At 42.9% G+C, this 18,460-nt stretch overlaps 1 protein-coding gene across 6 annotated transcripts in view; it reads right to left on the bottom strand.

Moving 5' to 3' along the window:
* nek7 (NIMA related kinase 7) overlaps positions 1-18,460 on the bottom strand; it is a 140,092-nt gene that overhangs the window by 19,737 nt on the left and 101,895 nt on the right. For 4 of the 6 annotated variants that reach the window (XM_014168702.3, XM_014168704.3, XM_014168703.3 and 1 more), the window contains 5 exons: positions 15,076-15,138; positions 12,272-12,382; positions 10,173-10,281; positions 9,995-10,102; positions 1,279-1,373 (listed from right to left, as the gene is read on the bottom strand). In XM_014168702.3, the coding sequence (XP_014024177.1) occupies positions 1,279-1,373; positions 9,995-10,102; positions 10,173-10,281; positions 12,272-12,382; positions 15,076-15,138 (486 nt within the window). 6 annotated transcript variants of the gene reach the window in all.

Raw genomic sequence — 18,460 nt, 5'->3', positions numbered from 1 at the left:
TGGGGACTGGCATAGGGAGCGATTGAATATGTCCGTAAACACACCAGCCAGCTGGTCTGCGCATGCTCAGAGGATGCAGCTAGGGATGCCGTCTGGGCCAGCAGCCTTGCAAGGGTTAATACGTTTAAATGTTTTACTCACGTTGGCCACGGAGAAGGGGAAAGTCCTTGTTAGCGGGCTGCGACAGTGGCACGGTATTATCCTCAAAGCGGGCAAAGAAGGTGTTTAGTTTGTCTTGTGTACTCCTCAATGCCATTGGAAGAACCCCGGAACATATTCCAGTCTGTGCTGGCAAAACAGTCCTGTAGTTTAGCATCTGCTTCATCTGACCACTTTTTTATTGACCGAGTCACTGGTGCTTCCTGCTTTCATTTTTGCTTGTAAGCCGGAATTAGGAGGATAGAATTATGGTTAGATCTGCCAAATGGAGGGCGAGCTTTGCACACGTCCCTGTGTTTGGCGTAAAGGGTTTTGAGTGCAGTCTTAGTGCCTGCATCGGCCTGTGGTGGCATGTAGACCGCTACGAAAAATACAGATGAAAAATCTCTTGGTAGATAGTAGTCTACAGCTTATAATGAGATACTCTACCTCAGGTGGCGCTCCTAGTGGCCAGTTGGTTAAGAGCCAATAAAACGGTAGCCATCCTCTCCGGCGCCATCATCAATCTCCAACCTGCTGTTGTCGTGCCCTCCCGGTCACCAAGGGAGACCTCTCCGGCAACTAGGCATCGTCCCGTTAGCACAATGCCGGAGGTGGGCATGGTCAGGTGAATATAATGGGGGTGACCTCATCACAAACAAACACGCATGCACATGGGCATGTGGGCACGCACACACACACGATCCTCCATCAAACAGTATAGGAGATGCAGACAGAGAGACAATGGCCAGGTATTGTCTGTCTTTCACCCATCTAGACCCCCAGGCATAACACTGAACATGTATGTTCTCTCAAACACACGTGTATGACCCTCACAGACATTCAAGATCTTTACATCCAACACACACACCTGTAAGACCTGTCCCCCTCGCTCTACCCCCTCTCTCGTGTGGTCTGTAAGGTAAAAAGGGTTCTGAGAGGGTAATTTTACTTGTCAGTATCAGTGCTCAGCACAACCACCCAGTTGATCTGCACCACATGGACATGTCACTGTGAATTCCCTGCTAGCTTCAAACACACAACAGGTCTCATATCCACCTTTACCCCAGTAATGTGTGCGGGTATGGGTTTCTGTGTACAGTATGCCACAGTACAGTATATGTGTATTGTATACATTACCTCGTAGAGCAGGCAGCCTAGCGACCAGATGTCAGATTTGAAGTTGTATCCGTTTTCATGTATTCTCTCTGGAGACATGTAGTACGGGGTCCCCACTGGAACAAACAGACAGACAGGGAGAGAGAGAGACATTAGCCTGTTGCCTCTCCAACCTAGCCATTCCAGCACACCACATATATCCCAACACACACAACCTCAGAAAGAGAGAGTGAGAAGGGCAGAAAAAGAGATCCAAGAGATCTCACAAACACACACATGCATGCGAACTGCTAGTCCACTACATCACAGCTCTGGTTCAGCTCTCATTAACATACCTCATCATGCCCAGAAACAGGAGTCAAACAGACATTACACTCTGGCTCTGAAACACAATAATCCCAATGCCATGCTGCCTGGCCCAGCTCCAGACCACACAATCATAGAGTACAATCACACAGACCATGTACAGATAGCTGTAGTTACACTGCCGCACCACAGAGGGCGCTGGTGAGCATGATTGGGGGGAAAATAGCTGATAGAAAGAGAGACCAAATACATATACAGGTGGTTGAGCTACAGTACAAATAAAAAGTTTGGACACCTACTCTAAGGGTTTTTCTATATTTGTACTATTTTCTACATTGTAGAATAACAGTGAAGACATCAAAACTATGAAATAACACATAGGGAATCATGTAGTAACCAAAAAAAGTGTTAACCTGTTAGGGCTAGGGGGCAGTATTGACACGGCTGGATAAAAAAACATACCCGATTTAATCTGGTTACCACTCCTACCCAGTAACTAGAATATGCATATACTTATTACATATGGATAGAAAACACCCTAAATTTTCTAAAACTGTTTGAATGGTGTCTGTGAGTATAACAGAACTCATTTGGCAGGCAAAACCCTGAGACATTTTCTGACAGGAAGTGGATACCTGATGTGTTGTATTGCCTTTAAACCTATCCCATTGAAAAACACAGGGGCTGAGGAATATTTTGGCACTTCCTATTGCTTCCACTAGATGTCACCAGCCTTTACAAAGTGTTTTGAGTCTTCTGGAGGGAGATCTGACCGAACAAGAGCCATGGAACGATGATGTCCCATTAGACACCTGGCGCGCGAGTTCATGTTGGGTACCCTCGTTCCAATACGTTATAAAAGAGTATGCATTCGTCCACCTTGAATATTATTCATGTTCTGGTTAAAAAAGGCCCTAATGATTTATGCTATACAACGTTTGACATGTTTGAACGAACGTAAATATATTTTTTCCCCTCGTTCATGACGAGAAGTCCGGCTGGCTTAGATCATGTGCTAACAAGACGGAGATTTTTGGACATAAATGATGAGCTTTTTTGAACAAAACTACATTCGTTATGGACCTGTGATACCTGGAAGTGACATCTGATGAAGAGAATCAAAGGTAATGGATTATTTACATAGTATTTTCGATTTTAGATCTCCCCAACATGACGTCTAGTCTGTATCGCAACGCGTATTTTTCTGGGCGCAGTGCTCAGATTATTGCAAAGTGTGATTTCCCAGTAAGGTTATTTTTAAATCTGGCAAGTTGATTGCGTTCAAGAGATGTAAATCTATAATTCTTTAAATGACAATATAATATTTTACCAATGTTTTCTAATTTTAATTATTTAATTTGTGACGCTGACTTGACTGCCGGTTATTGGAGGGAAACGATTTCCTCAACATCAATGCCATAGTAAAACGCTGTTTTTGGATATAAATATGAACTTGATAGAACTAAAAATGCATGCATTGTCTAACATAATGTCCTAGGAGTGTCATCTGATGGAGATTGTAAAAGGTTAGTGCATCATTTTAGCTGGTTTTATGGTTTTGGTGACCTTGTCTTTGAATTGACAAAACATTACACACAACTCTTGTAAATGTACTGTCCTAACATACTCTAAATTTATGCTTTCGCCGTAAAACCTTTTTGAAATCGTAAAACGTGGTTAGATTAAGGAGATGTTTATCTTTCAAAGGGTGTAAAATAGTTGTATGTTTGAAAAATTTGAATTTTGACATTTATTTGGATTCAAATTTGCCGCTCTTGAAATGCACCTGCTGTTGATGGAGTGCACCACGGGTGGCACGCTAGCGTCCCACCTAGCCCATAGAGGATAAACAAATCAAAATATATTCTATATATGAGATTCTTCAAAGAGCCATCCTTTGCCTTGATGACAACCAGCTTCATGAGGTAGTCACCTGGAATGCATTTCAATTAACAGGTGTGCCTTGTTAATTTGTTGAATTTCTTTCCTTCCTAATGCTTTTGAGCCACAATTCAATCCCATTCAAAACCCTATTTTCCCTAACCCGAAAACCAAAACTTAACCCTAGCTCCTAACCCTAAACATAATTCTAATCCTAAACCTAATTCTAACCTTAACCCTAAATACCCTACAAATAGCATTTGAACTTGTGGGGACGAACAAAATGTCCCCAGTTGGTCAACTTTTCGTTCATTTAATATTCTTGTGGGGACATCTGGTCCACAAGCATAGTTAAACACGTCCACAAACACACACATTAACATGTTGAGGGGAAATATTCCAATGTATAATGAACCGCAAATTCCGGACTATAAGCCGCAACTTTTTTCCCAGGCTTTGAACCTCGCGGCTTAAACAATGACGCGGCTGGCTAATATATGGATTTTTCCCGCTTTCAATTTTTTTTCTTCCAAAAAAACACATTCTGTGACATGCTCTGTTTTTTGGAGGCATGAAGCTTTCATTAGACCAATGAAATTGCCGAACGGGTTAAGGTCAAACAACTTTTTTGTTTACTGTTTAGATTAAATCGAGCGCTCTCAAACATCCCATCATTCTGATTACGGTAGTCATTTTGTCACCCTCATCATGGCAAAGACACAGAGAAATGCATATGATGCAGCTTTCAAGTTGAAGGCGATTGATCTGGCTGTTGGAAAAGGAAATAGAGCTGCTGCACGGGAGCTTGGTCTTAATGAGTCGATGATAAGACGTTGGAAATAGCAGCGTGAGGAATTGACTCAGTGCAAAAAGACAACTAAAGCTTATTGCTAATTCTTTGTTACAAGCCATGTTTCGTTAAAGCCTATTTATTTTTGTTACAAGCCATGTTTCATTAAAGCCTATTTATTTTTGTTACAAGCCGTGTTCCGTTAAAGCCTGTGTAAAGTTCATTTGTTTCAATGTACCGGTAGGCACCTGCGGCTTATAGACATGTACGGCTTATTTATGTTCAAAATATATATATATTTTTTAATTCAGTGGGTGTGGCTTATATTCAGGTGTGCTTAATAGTCCGGAAATGACGGTAATTCGTTTTAATAAACCTATTACGGGGAATTCGATAAAGAGTTGATGTCTTTCAGTGCAGAATTGAAAGTGAGCACTTTTTAGTGTTTTTTAATTGGGCTGCGAAAACATTTCTTTATCGGTAAATGTGAGGTCTCTATAATGAATTGTGACCTATAACTCTAAAAATAATCCTTCACTTCCACCATCAACTACAGAAAGAGGGAGAGAGGGGGAGAGAGAGAGAGAGGTATGAGAAAGAGTGAATGAGCGAGAGAAAAGACAGAAAGAGAGAGAGAGCTGGCTTGCGAGAGCCCAGGTCATCAGGTTGGTGGTGTGTGCATGCGCGCATACGTTTCTGTGTGCGCTTGCGTGTGCGCGTTTCTACGGAGGTCTCCTGGTGCTGTTTGAACAGCGTTCCCCTAACATTCATTACCAGCTGATTAAAGATCATCACCCTCTCTTATGCTAATAGCTGTATTGAGGAGCAGAGCAACAGTGCCTCAGTCAGCATTCATTCATTCCCAATTAAAACACAATCATTTATTCATGCAGATAAACTAGAAGTCATGTTGGGATTGATTTCCATTATTAGAAATCGTTAAGACAACTGAGATGCATTCTCGGGGAAGAGAAGAGAATATTGTCATGGTAGCAATCTATTGGAACCTGGTGATGTGTGGTGCGTGTGTGTGTGTGTGTGTGCGTGAAGAGTTGAAAGGGAGCTAGAGCAAGAAAGCCGACAGACTCTAAGCCTGGACCTCCATCTAGCCAGCACCTCCCTGCTCTACTGGGGTGGTTTGACTTATTACACCCCACACAGACACACACGGGCGGATTCACAGACACACACACACACAAACTTCACCGCCCCCATGCAGAGAGAGACATGGGGAGAGAAGGAGAGAAAGGGGAATAGAGGGAGGGAGAGAGGGAATGAGAGATGAAGAGGGCTAGGGGGAGAGAAAGGGGGGAGAGGGAAGGATAGGGGAGAGGGGGTATGAGGGAGAAAAGGGGCAGGAAAGAAGGTCGATGTAGAAAGATAAAGGAAGAATCTCAATTGATTACTCCTGGCGTCCTCTCTCCTCACCTTCTCAAAACCCAATGGGGGAGAAGGTCAGAGGGGCTTCTCATCCAATGGGTTTCGAGAAGAAGACGGGGAGAGACGACGCGAGGAGTACGCAATTGAGATTTTCCCAAAGAGACGGAGGTAGAGGAAAGGAAGGAAGGAAGGAAGGAAGGAAGGAAGGAAGGAAGGAAGGAAGGAAGGAAGGAAGGAAGGAGAGAGAGAGTGAGAAAATTTGTTGGAGGGAGGAGAGAATGGAGGAGAAAGAGCAAGAGCAGAAAGGAGAGCTTGAGTAAGAGACATGGACAGACAGTGAGGCAGAAAGAAAGAGATGAGAAAAGAAAAAGTGAGGAAAAAAAGGGAGGGAAAGAGAACGAAAGAGGCAGCAGGAGACAGGGAGAGAGCAATGGAGAGAAAGGTGAGGGCCGAATGGAGAGGAGAAGAGAGGCTTTAGGGAATGGATGGATTCTGGGTCTCCATGCCCGTGGGGGAGATTAACCCTTTGTGGAGAAACTAGCCTCTGAACCGCTCTGCTCTTCTCCTCCCCTCTCCCCATCTTCCTCAACGAGGACTTCTCTGAAGCTTTGTGCCAGAGGCAGAAAGATCTTATCCCAGCTATGGAAGCTGCCAGAGAGCGTGTGGACATTGCTTACATCCGCTACGACAAGCTCATTGCCCACCCTCCCTCACAAAAACCTGGGAAGAGTGAGAGAGCCAAGCTTCCGGGTCAGTAGCTTCAGCCCAACATCACACACATACACCAAATGACACTCATAAATACCTGATTGACTGACTATTAGCCAAGCAATGTTTTTATTTTTATGTTATATATATTTTTTCCTCCATATTATGTCTATCTCTGATAAGCTACCTAGAAAAGGGCTAATAACAGCCCATATTAATACATGTAGCCTTAGAAAGGTGCTAAGATCGGATAACAGTCATATACTGGCCATCTCTGAGACTCACTAACAGAATTCTTTTGATGATACAGCAGTAGCAATACAAGGATATAACATCTGCAGAAAAGACAGGAATGCCTATGGGGGAGGTGTTGCTGTATAACACTATGAAACATTATGAACACTCACTCTTTCCATGACATAGGACTTTTAAGCAGTGAGCCAATTGAGACATGGATTGTGTATGTGTGCCATTCAAAGAGTGAATGGGCAAGACAAAAGATGTAAGTGCCTTTGAACAGGGTATGGTAGTAGGTTCCAGCCACACCAGTTTGAGTGTGTCAAGAATACTGCTGGATTTTTCACGCTCAACCGTTTCCATTGTGAATCAAGAATGGTCAACCAACCAAAGGACACCCAGCCAAGTTGACACAACTGTGGGAACAATTTAGTTAACCTTTATTTAACCAGGTAAGAACCATTGAGGTTAAAAACGTATTTTGCGAGGGTGACCTGGCAAGAAGACAAAACATGGTCCAGCATCCTTGTGGAACACTTTCAACAAATTGACGAAGTGAGGCTGTTCTGAGGGCAAAAGGGGGTGCAACTCAATATTAGGAATGTGTTACTAATGTTTTGTACACTCAGTGTATATTCAAAGCCATATTCCTGTAAAGCTTAGAGAGGATCTCATGTCAAATTGTGTTTAATTGTTATGGTTGCAAGTTAACCTGCCTCATCTAAAGCCTCTTCTTTTGGGGTGCTGCTATAGGCCACCAAGTGTTAACAGTCAGTATTTGGATAACGTGTGTGCAATGCTTGATAATGTGTGCTGTTAACAGAGAGGTCTACTTTCGGGGTGACCTGAACATTGACTGGTTAACAACTAGCAGTCCTCTCAAGAGGAAGCTTCTAATTGTGACTAATGCCTATAATATGACCCAGGTTGTAACTCAACGAACTAGAGTGAATACCAATTGTGTTGGATCTGTGACATCCATTGTCACAGGTATTGATCATATCTTCACTAATGCTGCAGAACTTTGCTTCAAAGAAATATGAGTTCCCATTTGCTGTAGTGGCCATACAATTGTGGCAATAACAAGGAAAGCCAAAATGCCAAAGTTTGGGCCTAAAGTAATTTATAATAGATCACACAAAATGTTTTGTTGAAGATGTAAAAAATGTATGTTGGTCTGATGTGTATGAGGAACTGAATCCAGATGCAGCATTGGAAGTATTTGTACAATTACTACTGAGAAGTACGCACCTGTTAAAACATTTGCTGGAAAACTGAGACCCCTGGATTGATGACAAATTGAAAAATGGTAGAGTCCAAAGAAATTATGCGAAAGAGGTGGCAAACAAGTCAGGCTGCTCAGCTGATTGGTTGACATACTGAAAATTGAGAAATGTTGTGACTAAACTTAACAAAAAGAAGAAGAAATTACATAAAACTCAATGGGAAAAGACTAAAGTACCATAAATGATATCATGGGCAGAAAACCAAAATCATCTCCATCGTTCATTGAAGTTGATGGGTCATTTATAAAAAGCCTTTCGATATTGCCAATCATTTCAATGACTATTTCACTAGCAAAGTGGAAAAACTCAGAAGTGAAATGACAACATTGAACAGTGAAGCATCATATTTTTGTATAAAACATCTAATAATGAAAGAGAAGCAAATGGCAAAATTCCCTTTACATTTCTTTATAAAAACAACATCTCATGGCACAATAGGGACAGTGAAATGACACGCACACACAGACATACTCTAGCACACACATTATTCTTTAGTTGTATTATTTGTATATCGTTGTATTTTAAATTTATCAGTGTATCATTGTTTTGCTACTTGCTGTGTTATGTTATTTTGTGGACCCTAGGAAACTGCTTTTCGGCAAAAGCTAATGGGGATCCGAATGAACCAAACCAAACGCTCCTCTCCTCTCCCACCCTGACCAAGGGGCTGAAGAAGCAGCCTACTCACAGACCACCTGAAGAGGGCGCTGTGGTTTGTGTTTTCCAAATGAAATGAACACTGTCAGTGTGGGTCTTAAAGTTTACAATTGTGTAATGAATTTCTCTCTTAATTAAAATGGTAATTTTCATTACATGTTTATTTGAGAAAATCCTGTCCTGGGCAAGTTTTTGAGTGTGAGAATATGTTAACTGAGCATTTTTGACAAGTGGCACAATCCCCACAACAACACACCCACAAACACACATCAAGTGCCAGTGTCAGCCGGCCACTGTTTTACAGCAGTCAGAGCTGTGTATCGGCAGTGTTTAAAGTATTTAATTTTAAAAAAACTTTCATGTACTACTTAAGTAGTTTGTGGTATCTTTACTTTACTATTTATATTTTTGACAACTTTTACTCGTAAAGAGAATAATGTACTTTTTACTCCATACATTTTCCCTGACACCCAAAAGTACTTGTTACATTTTGAATGCTGAACAGAACAGGACAATTCTCCAATTCCCCCACTTATCAAGAGAACATCCCTGCTCATCCCTACTGCCTCTGATTTGGCAGACTCACTAAATACAAATGCTTCATTTGTAAATTATGTCTGAGTGTTGGAGTGTGCTCCTGACTATCCGTAAATTAAAAAACAAGAAAATAGTGCCGTCTGGTTTGCCATATATAAGGAATTTTTAATTATTTATACTTTTACTTCTGATACTTAAGTATATATTTTTAAATTACATTTACTTTTGATACTTAAGTATATTTAAAATCAAATACTTTTAGACTTTTACTCAAGTAGCATTTTACTGGGTGACTTTCACTTTTACTTGAGTCATTTCCTGTTTAGGTATCTTTACTTTTACTCAAGTATGACAATTGGGTACTTTTTCCACCACTGTGTATCCGGCAGCAGAGGCGAGGTGTGTTTCAGACAGGTTCCGCCCAGACAAAAGTTCAGAAGTCAGAGGTCAAGGCAACAGGAAGTGACAAACTGGCAAATGAAGAGGTGGCAGCCCCTAAGCTGCCATAAGAAGGCCTAAACCCCCCAGCTTTATAACACACAAATGGTTCTGGGCTGCACCAGCTAATGAAACACATCCCCCCTTACTGTGTGTGTGTGTGTGTGTGTGTGTGTGTGTGTGTGTGTGTGTGTGTGTGTGTGTTTGGTTTTACTATCCTTGTGGGGACCATAAGTCCTTACAAGGATAGTAAATCCATGAAAATTGGACTAGTTGGCTTAATTTTGCTGGTCCCCACGAGGAAAAAGGCTATTTTAGGCTTAGAGGTTAGGTTTAGGGTTAGAATTAGGCATAGGGGTTAGGTTTATGGTTAGAAGTTACGTTTTGGGTTAAGGTTAGGTTTAGGAGTAAGGATTTAAGAAAAATATAATTTTGAATGGGAATCAATTGTTTAGTCCTCACAAGGATAGTCAAACAAAAGTGTTTGTTTGTTTGTGCGTGCGAGTGTGTGTCTTACCTAAAGAATGGGCAGCGGTGGTTTTAGAGCTGAAGAATCGTCCTAGTCCCAGATCTCCCAGCTTCACCACTCCTGTGGCTGTTATGAACACATTAGCTGGCTTTATATCTGTAGAGAGGACAGGGTACATAGTTCAAGTTGAAGTTTAAGTGTATGCGTGCGTGCGTGCGTGTAGTACCTCTGTGCATGACCCGTCGGGAGTGCATGTGTTCCAGCGCACTGCACAGCTGGACAAAGTACTTCCACACTGTCCTCTCTGGAATTAACCTCCGCTGCTTCTTGAAGTGCTGCATAGATACACACAGCACAACAATGTCAGACAACATACACAAGCTTAACATACACAACTAACTAGCTAAGCCCCTCGAGTCCCTCTGTATGTATTTGACTTCATCGTTAATATGATGCAGACCTCTCCCTTTTTGCTTCTCTCGCTACCCTCTCCCTGACCTCTCTCTTTCCCCTCTCTCTGTCCCTTTTTCCTTCTACCCCCCCCCCCCTTCCCTCTTTCTTTCTCATACCAAGCCCCTTCTCATTTTCATTATGCTGCGATGGAAAGCACATGAGTTCTCAGAACCAGAGAAAAGGCATTTGGTGTTATGTTCAAAACGCTCACATCTGGTATATAGCTCCTACATATATGTAAACCAGTCACACACAAACTACACAACACACAATTCCCGCAACCCTAACCGTCTCAACCTCCCAGCAGCTCCTAGCGGTCGATTATGACTTCATTCTGATTCAGAGGTCACAGAAACGGCCACTGTGCGACAGGATTACCGGAAATCAATGGTCCGAGTGATGGGACAAAGTTTATGCAAACTATCAGCTAGGGCAGCGTAATAGCCAATCGGGTGAGAAATGAACTGACGAGCTAGCTTTGTTGCTGTGCTGGATGGCATACTGATTGGCAAAAACTAGCAAAATGGAGCGCAGAGAGTGACGGAACGGAAAAGATAGCGAGAAACAGAGAGAGGAAATGGGAACAATAGTTGAGAAAGAGAGAGTGAACAGGAATGATAGCAAGAAAGTATGTGTGTGCACGTGCATCTGTGCACATGCATCTGTCAGTGTGTGTGTGTGTGTGTGTGTGTGTGTGTGTGTGTGTGTGTGCTTGCGTCTGTCCCAGCGTGCGTCCATGTGTGTGCGCTTGCGTAGGTGCATGTGTGTGAAATAGAGAGACCTTGGCCCACATCCAAACAAAGGCAGCATGGTGGGCCATTCTTCTCCTTGCCCCACATTAGCATATCAGAGAAGTGTTTGATGTCAATGGGGAAGCAGAAGAAAGCCTTCCATGCCTTCCACTGCAAAAACTGCACATGCAATATTCTGTAAGTGCATGCAAATCAAGTACCATTTGATTTTATTAGAATCCTGAGATGGTCAGGGCAAGTGCCAGGGAGAGGAAGGGAGAGAAGGGGGGGGGGGCACCACAGTGTAAGAATGGTGTATTTACTTCATATTGCGGCAGGGCAGTGAAGGGGGAGCGAGGAGGTTCGTAGTCATGACGCCAACCTCTGGACTGGCACAGTTTAATTAGGAAAACAAATCATTTCAAGAGAGGGCATGAGGCAGGAGCGAAGGAAGACCTGTGTGTCCGTGTGTGTGTCAGTACATGTCTGTGCCCGTGTGTGCGTGTAGTGTGTGTAGCCTGCCATGTGGTATCTCTCGCAGGCAGTGCTAATCGTGCTGTCCTAATTTGCAGTGTGAGACAGCATTGGATGGTTGGACATTGAGAGCTGCAGTAGATGAGTGCTAAGGGCTTGTTGAGATGCTCAGATACACCCTGGCTAGGCATCATTTATACATGGAGAGGCTGCTCTGCCCAGGGTTTTACATACATACATACATACATACATACATACATACATACATACATACATACATACATACATACATACATACATACATACATACATACATACATACATACATACATACATACATACATACATACATACATGGTTCTGGTGGAGAGTAGTACTGTATGAGAGATTACAGCAGGCAAACACATTTGACATAAGAGTTAAGCAAAAAAAAAAAAAAAATCAAGCAGAGTAGATCTACAGAGAAGATCACCAGGGCGGATCCCCATAAGAGAAGATCACCGTAGCGGCCTACTGTTTATGATCACCGGAGTGGACCATCACTATAGCGGATCGCCAGCGGATCAGCACCAGAGATCATCACTTCAGCGGGTCAACAGGGTGGTAGATCACCAGGGTGCATTCCAGTGAGGAAGGTTGACCTGTGTGGGAGCATCAAATATCTTACCTTGATCATCCGGGAGAGGTCACCAGCATCGGCCAGCTCCAACACAATGTTCAGCTCATTCTCCTCAATAAATGACGCATGGTACTTGATCACGTTCGGGTGGTTCAGTTGCTGTACGAGCGAGAGAAACAGCGAGAGAGAGATGGTGAGAGAGGGAAAGAGAGAGGGGGGAAAAAATAGAGATATAGTGAGAGAGAGCGAGAAAGCGTGCGAGAGAGAATAGATGAGGGAACAATGACTTTAACTAGCTCCCAGGGTTTGTGAAGCTTTGTGAAATCAACACATATTTTGTCCCAAGTCTCCGACCAACGACCCCTTCTTACACAGGTATAACATACAACACAATGTGACAACGAGTATGTTAAAGTGTTGAAATCCTTTCAAATAACCATTATCAGGTGCTCCTGTAATGTGTAATGTTGTCGGTCATTTGGCTGGCTACGCCGGTGTAGAAACCGCGTAGTTGAATGAGAAGGCTACGGCTTTGTCCTTGTGTGTGACAGAGCAGTGTGACATGTCAACAACAACCATTGTCTGATTACAACAGGCTGCTGTTCCACACAGCTCTCAACGCGCCGCTGGCGGAGAAATAAATACGTCTAGAAAAACCCTCTCATTTTCTCAAACGATTATTTCCTGTTGATCGGTCAATAAGTGACTAACCACATCAGGTGCAGTCAGACAGAGAGAGGGGAGGGAGAGAGTGAGAGAGAGCTAGAGTAGACGTGTTGCGTGTCAGGGGCTGTGATGTGAGCAGCGATAGCGGGGCCCAGGCATGCGGTATGACACTGCTCCGACGTGATTAAAGAAATGTTCACTCTGTGAACTGATCCACAGGAGAAGCAATGTATAGATACTGTACACACACACACAAACAAACACACACTGCAGCAGACGTATTTTTGGATCAGGGTTGCAGCTCTGTGATGCGTCATTTCAGAGCAAGAGAGCCATCCGTGCCCCCCCTCCCCTACTCACACTGACCCATGAAGACCCTGGCCATGCTAAGAGATATGACTGTAGATGCTGGCTCCCCAGCTCCAGGCCTGGACAGCTACAGGGTGTGTGTGCAGGCAGGGCCAGGCTTCTGTCCAGTTAGTTCAGGTTAAATGAGGTTAATGTGAGCAGGCTTCAGGACTGCCCGTGAAACAGACTGGAGTAATTGAATCTGAGCCGGACACTGGGACTGGGCTGGGGGTGTACTGCATCTCGTCTCCCAGAACTCACGTAAGGGTTGGATGGACATAAACTACAACACAAAGGCTGAGAGATGGACAGAGAAATGTGAGAGTGAGCGAGTAACATTGTGCTTCGGCATAATGTATCAATGCGTCATGCCAATAAAGCAAATTTAAATTGAGTCTAAGAGTATAGACAGTCATTCATCAATGTATATACAGTATATGCCTTTTAGCAGACGCTTTTATCCAAAGCGACTTACAGTCATGCGTGCATATATTTTACGTATGGGTGGCCCCGGGAATCAAACCCATAACCCTGGTGGTACAGGCGCCATGCTCTACCAACTGACCCATACAGGACTACAGGATCATCTAGCCTACACTTTACAAAGCAGATGAACAGATAGATAGACAGACAGAAGACTGTGAGCGTGCATGCCAGCATGTGTGTGTGTCAGGCCCATGGCAGTGTGCATCTCATTACTCTGATTTGGCTGTGTGTCGTGTTGTCCTGTCTACTGGGGTAGAAGGATGGATAGATGGAAGGAAGGCTGGATTCCCCCGTTCACAATCTGGCCTTGTTAGCCCTGCCCAGTACACACACACACACACACACACACACACACACACACACAGCCAGAATGTTGGAACTCACCACCACAACCATTAGCACTCACACAGAAGAGACAGAGCAGAGAAAGCACACACACACACACACACACACACACACACACACACTCACGGAGGAGGGATAAAGAGAGGCGTGAGGGAGAGAGATGGAGTGACATATCTTGTGCATCAGTCTCCTGAGCCCTAGAATGGAGGAAAGAGGGGGAAATGGAGGGAGGGGAAAAGAGGGGGCATGTGGCTAAGCCTGGCATAACACCAGTCTCCTCTGTGGTTGGCTAATGCAGACCTCATCAAATCCAAATCAAATCTAGTTTTATTGGTCACATACACATGTTTAGCAGATGTTATTGCGGGTGTAGCGAAATGCTTGGTGAGTATGGAGGTGTGCTAGGTGTGTATGGAGGTGTGCTAGGTGTGTATGGAAGAGAGAGTAACGTGTTATGAACAGAGCTAGCTATCAACCTGGAGAACACACCTCTGATCACCTAGACAGAGGGAGTTATTCAACCTGTCATTAATTTGTTCGTTAGCTTTTGAGACCAGAGACAAGCAACGCATGTTTAAGGTCGTTTGATCAATGAAAACACTTCATTTAAAGAAGAAAGACAAAAGAAAGACAAAAAGATGAGGGGCGTGGGGTGGGGCGTGGGGGGGGACAAAACATCAAAAGACACACAAGGGAGTCTGCTAAATTTCCATGGCGATCCACTATTGCCCCCCTTCTAAACAATACTGAGAGAAAAAAAATGAAATGTTTTGGGCATAAAAAAAAAAAAAAAAAAAAAAAGAGTCAATGTAAGCCTGGAGGAGTCTCACACACACACACACACACACACACACACACACACACACACACACACACACACACACACACACACACACACACAAAAGAGAGAGAGGCGCACACACACAGCACAGAGAAAGACACAAACACACTTGCATGCAGGCGTCTGGTACAGATCAATTGTTTTCTCGCTCTCTCTGGTTATTTACCTTTAGGAGATCTATTTCTTTGATGCAATCTTGCCGAGCTTTGGCATCCATCAAGTCAAATATCTATCAAGAGATCAAAAGGAGAGATTGTTACAGCATGTTCAAGGAAAGGAGAAAGAGAGAGAAGAAAAAACACTAATAGAATGACAACAAAACATCATGGATGCTGATGCTATGTCGAGGGGTGGTGTTGGCCTCGGTGTCTAAATGACAGACACACACACACACACACACACACACACCTCTCAGCAGCAGTCAGTGATGCTCTCAGGCACAATAATAACACATCACCCCATTTATTCATTCATAAAACATTTCAACTACCCTATGAGAGGACAATTACCGTAATGCTAATTAGACCTATAGCTACAGTACACAACCTTTCCCATCTGTGGCTGTTCAACAAGTTGAGGAGACTAAATTACTTGGTGTTACCTTAGATTGTAAACGGTCACGGTCAAAACGTATAGATTTAAATGGTCCGTCTGTAATAAAAGAGATGCTCTGCTTTTTGACACCACACTCCACAAAGCGGGGCGGCATGTAGCCTCGTGGTTAGAGTGTCGGACTAGTAACCGAAAGGTTGCAAGGTCGAATCCCCGAGCTGACAAGGTAAAAATCTGTCGTTCTGCCACTGAACAAGGCAGTTAACCCGCTGTTCCTAGGCCGTCATTGAAAAAAGGAATTTGTTGTAACTTGCCTAGTTAAATAAAGGATAAAAAAAAGCAAGTCCTTATCTTATCTTGATTGTTTTCCAGTCATATGGTCAAATGCTGCAAAGAAAGACCTAGTTAAGCTGCAGCTGGCCCTGAACAGAGCGGCACGTCTTGCTGTTCCTTGTAATCAGAGGGCTATTATTAATACTATGCATGCCGTCTCTTTTGGCAAAGAGTTGAGGAAAGACTGACTGCGTCACTTCTTGTTTTTATAAGAAACATTTTTTATAATAATTGGGGCACAAGTCCGTTATTGGACAAAAATGGTATTTCAAGAAGACCTGACTTACGAGTTACCTTAACATAAGACAAAAATTTGAATAATAGTAAACAATTGATTTACGAGAAGGTATGAATTATTTGAGAATCAAATAGAGCCCACTTTGTAACAGAATAATTAGACAACACAATTTATTTATACAATCTACATTTAATTACACTAACAAAAATATTTACAAAACAATGACCATGAACAAGGATAGAAAATAGAATGAAAGATAATAAGTGAAGACCTCGAGAATATATGAATATTGAAGGAAAGTTATACTCTAGCCTGTAATCAAAGTCTACTGTGGCTTCTTGGTTGTTCAGGCCGCATGGTGAGAACAAAAAGAGGAAGGCTGTGTGTCCTTTCCCTCGAGTTGAGTGTCCTTGTGCTTGTTCTTTTTCTTTTTCTCTGGATTGTGCTCCTTATGGTGCTCCTTCTTGAGTTGTGTTCCTGTTTGCTCTGTCTGATGGCTCTCTTCTTGATGTTGCACAGGCAATGATCTGGAGTTACTTCTCCTTTCCTTGAAGAAGGTTAGCTTATGTGTACGGTTCAGGCTTCACTAGCTCTTTAAGTCTTTTTTTTTATTTAACTACGCAAGTCAGTTATGAACAGATTCTTATTTACAATGACGGCTTACACCGGCCAAACACAGACAACGCTAGGCCAATTGTGCACCGCCCTATGGGACTACCAATCACGGCCGGTTGTGATACAGCCTGCATGTCTTAAGTCCCCACTGAGACTGCTTGTACTTGGGCTCTTCAGTCACAATTGGAAATGTACTAAATTGCAGGTATTCTGTCCTGAAAAGTTACTTTCCCTTTCTTATCAGTTACCATTTCTTGCTAAGGCCCCTAAATGGAGGTTCTTCTTCCCTCCTTTGAGAAGCTGTTGAGCTCAGAGCAGGGCAGAGAAGACAATGATAAGAGAGTGAGAGAGGTTTTGATTATTATCTATTTTACATGTTTGGCAATGTAAACATGTTTCCCATGCCAATAAAAACCTTTGAATTTAATTGAGAGGGGAGCAGTGCTTTTTTAGTCTTGAGAGGTCACATGGTATCCCACCTAGGCGTCAAGAGCCATTTCTATGACCCATTGTCTTAGAGCAGGGATGGGCTACTTTGATGGGGGTGCGGCTCCCCCAAAAAACAGAACTCATCATGAGGGGCCACAGTGGCTTGTGGGTCTACGTATCCACATGAATACACCCCCCCAATTTCCTGCAATTCTACACATTTTGACATAGGGTGGAGACAAATGTTTGCCGTTTTTAATATGATAACTGATTATCAATGGGCCAACCCCAGTCGGTAATTCGACCATGCTTACTTACAAGTTTAGATAGCTGGCCAATCAACAACAAAAAATTATGCTGGGCTAATTGAGCGACTGCTGATGCACAACCAAATTTCGGAATTGCACTTGGTGCATCTATTATACTAACTCTCAACAGTAAATTGACACTCCGATTGAATTTCCCCCCCAAACAAATGAAAATACAATCTTTTTTTTGTTTTTTATTGGTCCGCGGGTCTACATCCCTGTCTTATAGAGAGAGAAAGTCCTAGGAGGCTATAATTGTTCAGCATATGATTTATGATTTGTATTCGGATCCCCATTAGCTGCTGAAGAGGGGTCCACACAAAACACAGAACATGACAAAATACAGAACACTAACGGACAGGAACCGTAACACAAATCTAAACTAAGAACACCACGACCAAAATAACACGACTATTTTTAAAAGATAACAAGAAAAAGACCAACTGAAGGGCTCCCAAGCAGCGCAGCGGTCTAAGGCACTATATATCAGAGCAAGAGGCGTCACTTCAGTCCCTAGTTCGAATCCAGGCTGCATCACATCCGGCCGTGATTGGGAGTCCTATAGGGCGGCGCACATTTGGCCCAGTGTCGTTTTGCCTGCAAAAGTATTCATCCCCCTCTGTGTTTTTCCTATTTTGTTGCATTACAACCTGTAATTTAAATGGATTTTTATTTGGATTTCATGTAAATGGACATAGGCAAAATAGTCCAAATTGACAAAGTGAAAAAAAAAAAAAAAAAACTTGTTTAAAAAAATGTAGGAAAAAAAAGAAAACGGAAAAGTGGTGCGCGAATATGTATTCACCCCCTTTGCGATGAAGCCCCTAAATAAGATTTGGTGCAACCAATTACCTTCAGAAATCACATAATTAGTTAAATAAAGTCCACATGTGTGCAATCTAAGTGTCACATGATCTGTCACATGATCTCAGTATATATATACACCTGTTCTGAAAGTCCCCAGAGTCTGCAACACCATTAACCAAGGGGCACCACCAAGCAAGCGGCACCATGAAGACCAAGGAGCTCTCCAAACAGGTCAGGGACAAAATTGTGGAGAAGTACAGATCAGGGTT

This window comes from Salmo salar, chromosome 23 (genome assembly GCF_965601325.2).
Source record: "Salmo salar chromosome 23, fSalSal1, whole genome shotgun sequence".
Classification (NCBI taxonomy): domain Eukaryota; kingdom Metazoa; phylum Chordata; class Actinopteri; order Salmoniformes; family Salmonidae; genus Salmo; species Salmo salar.
This window is presented reverse-complemented; position numbering and strand designations above follow the sequence as displayed.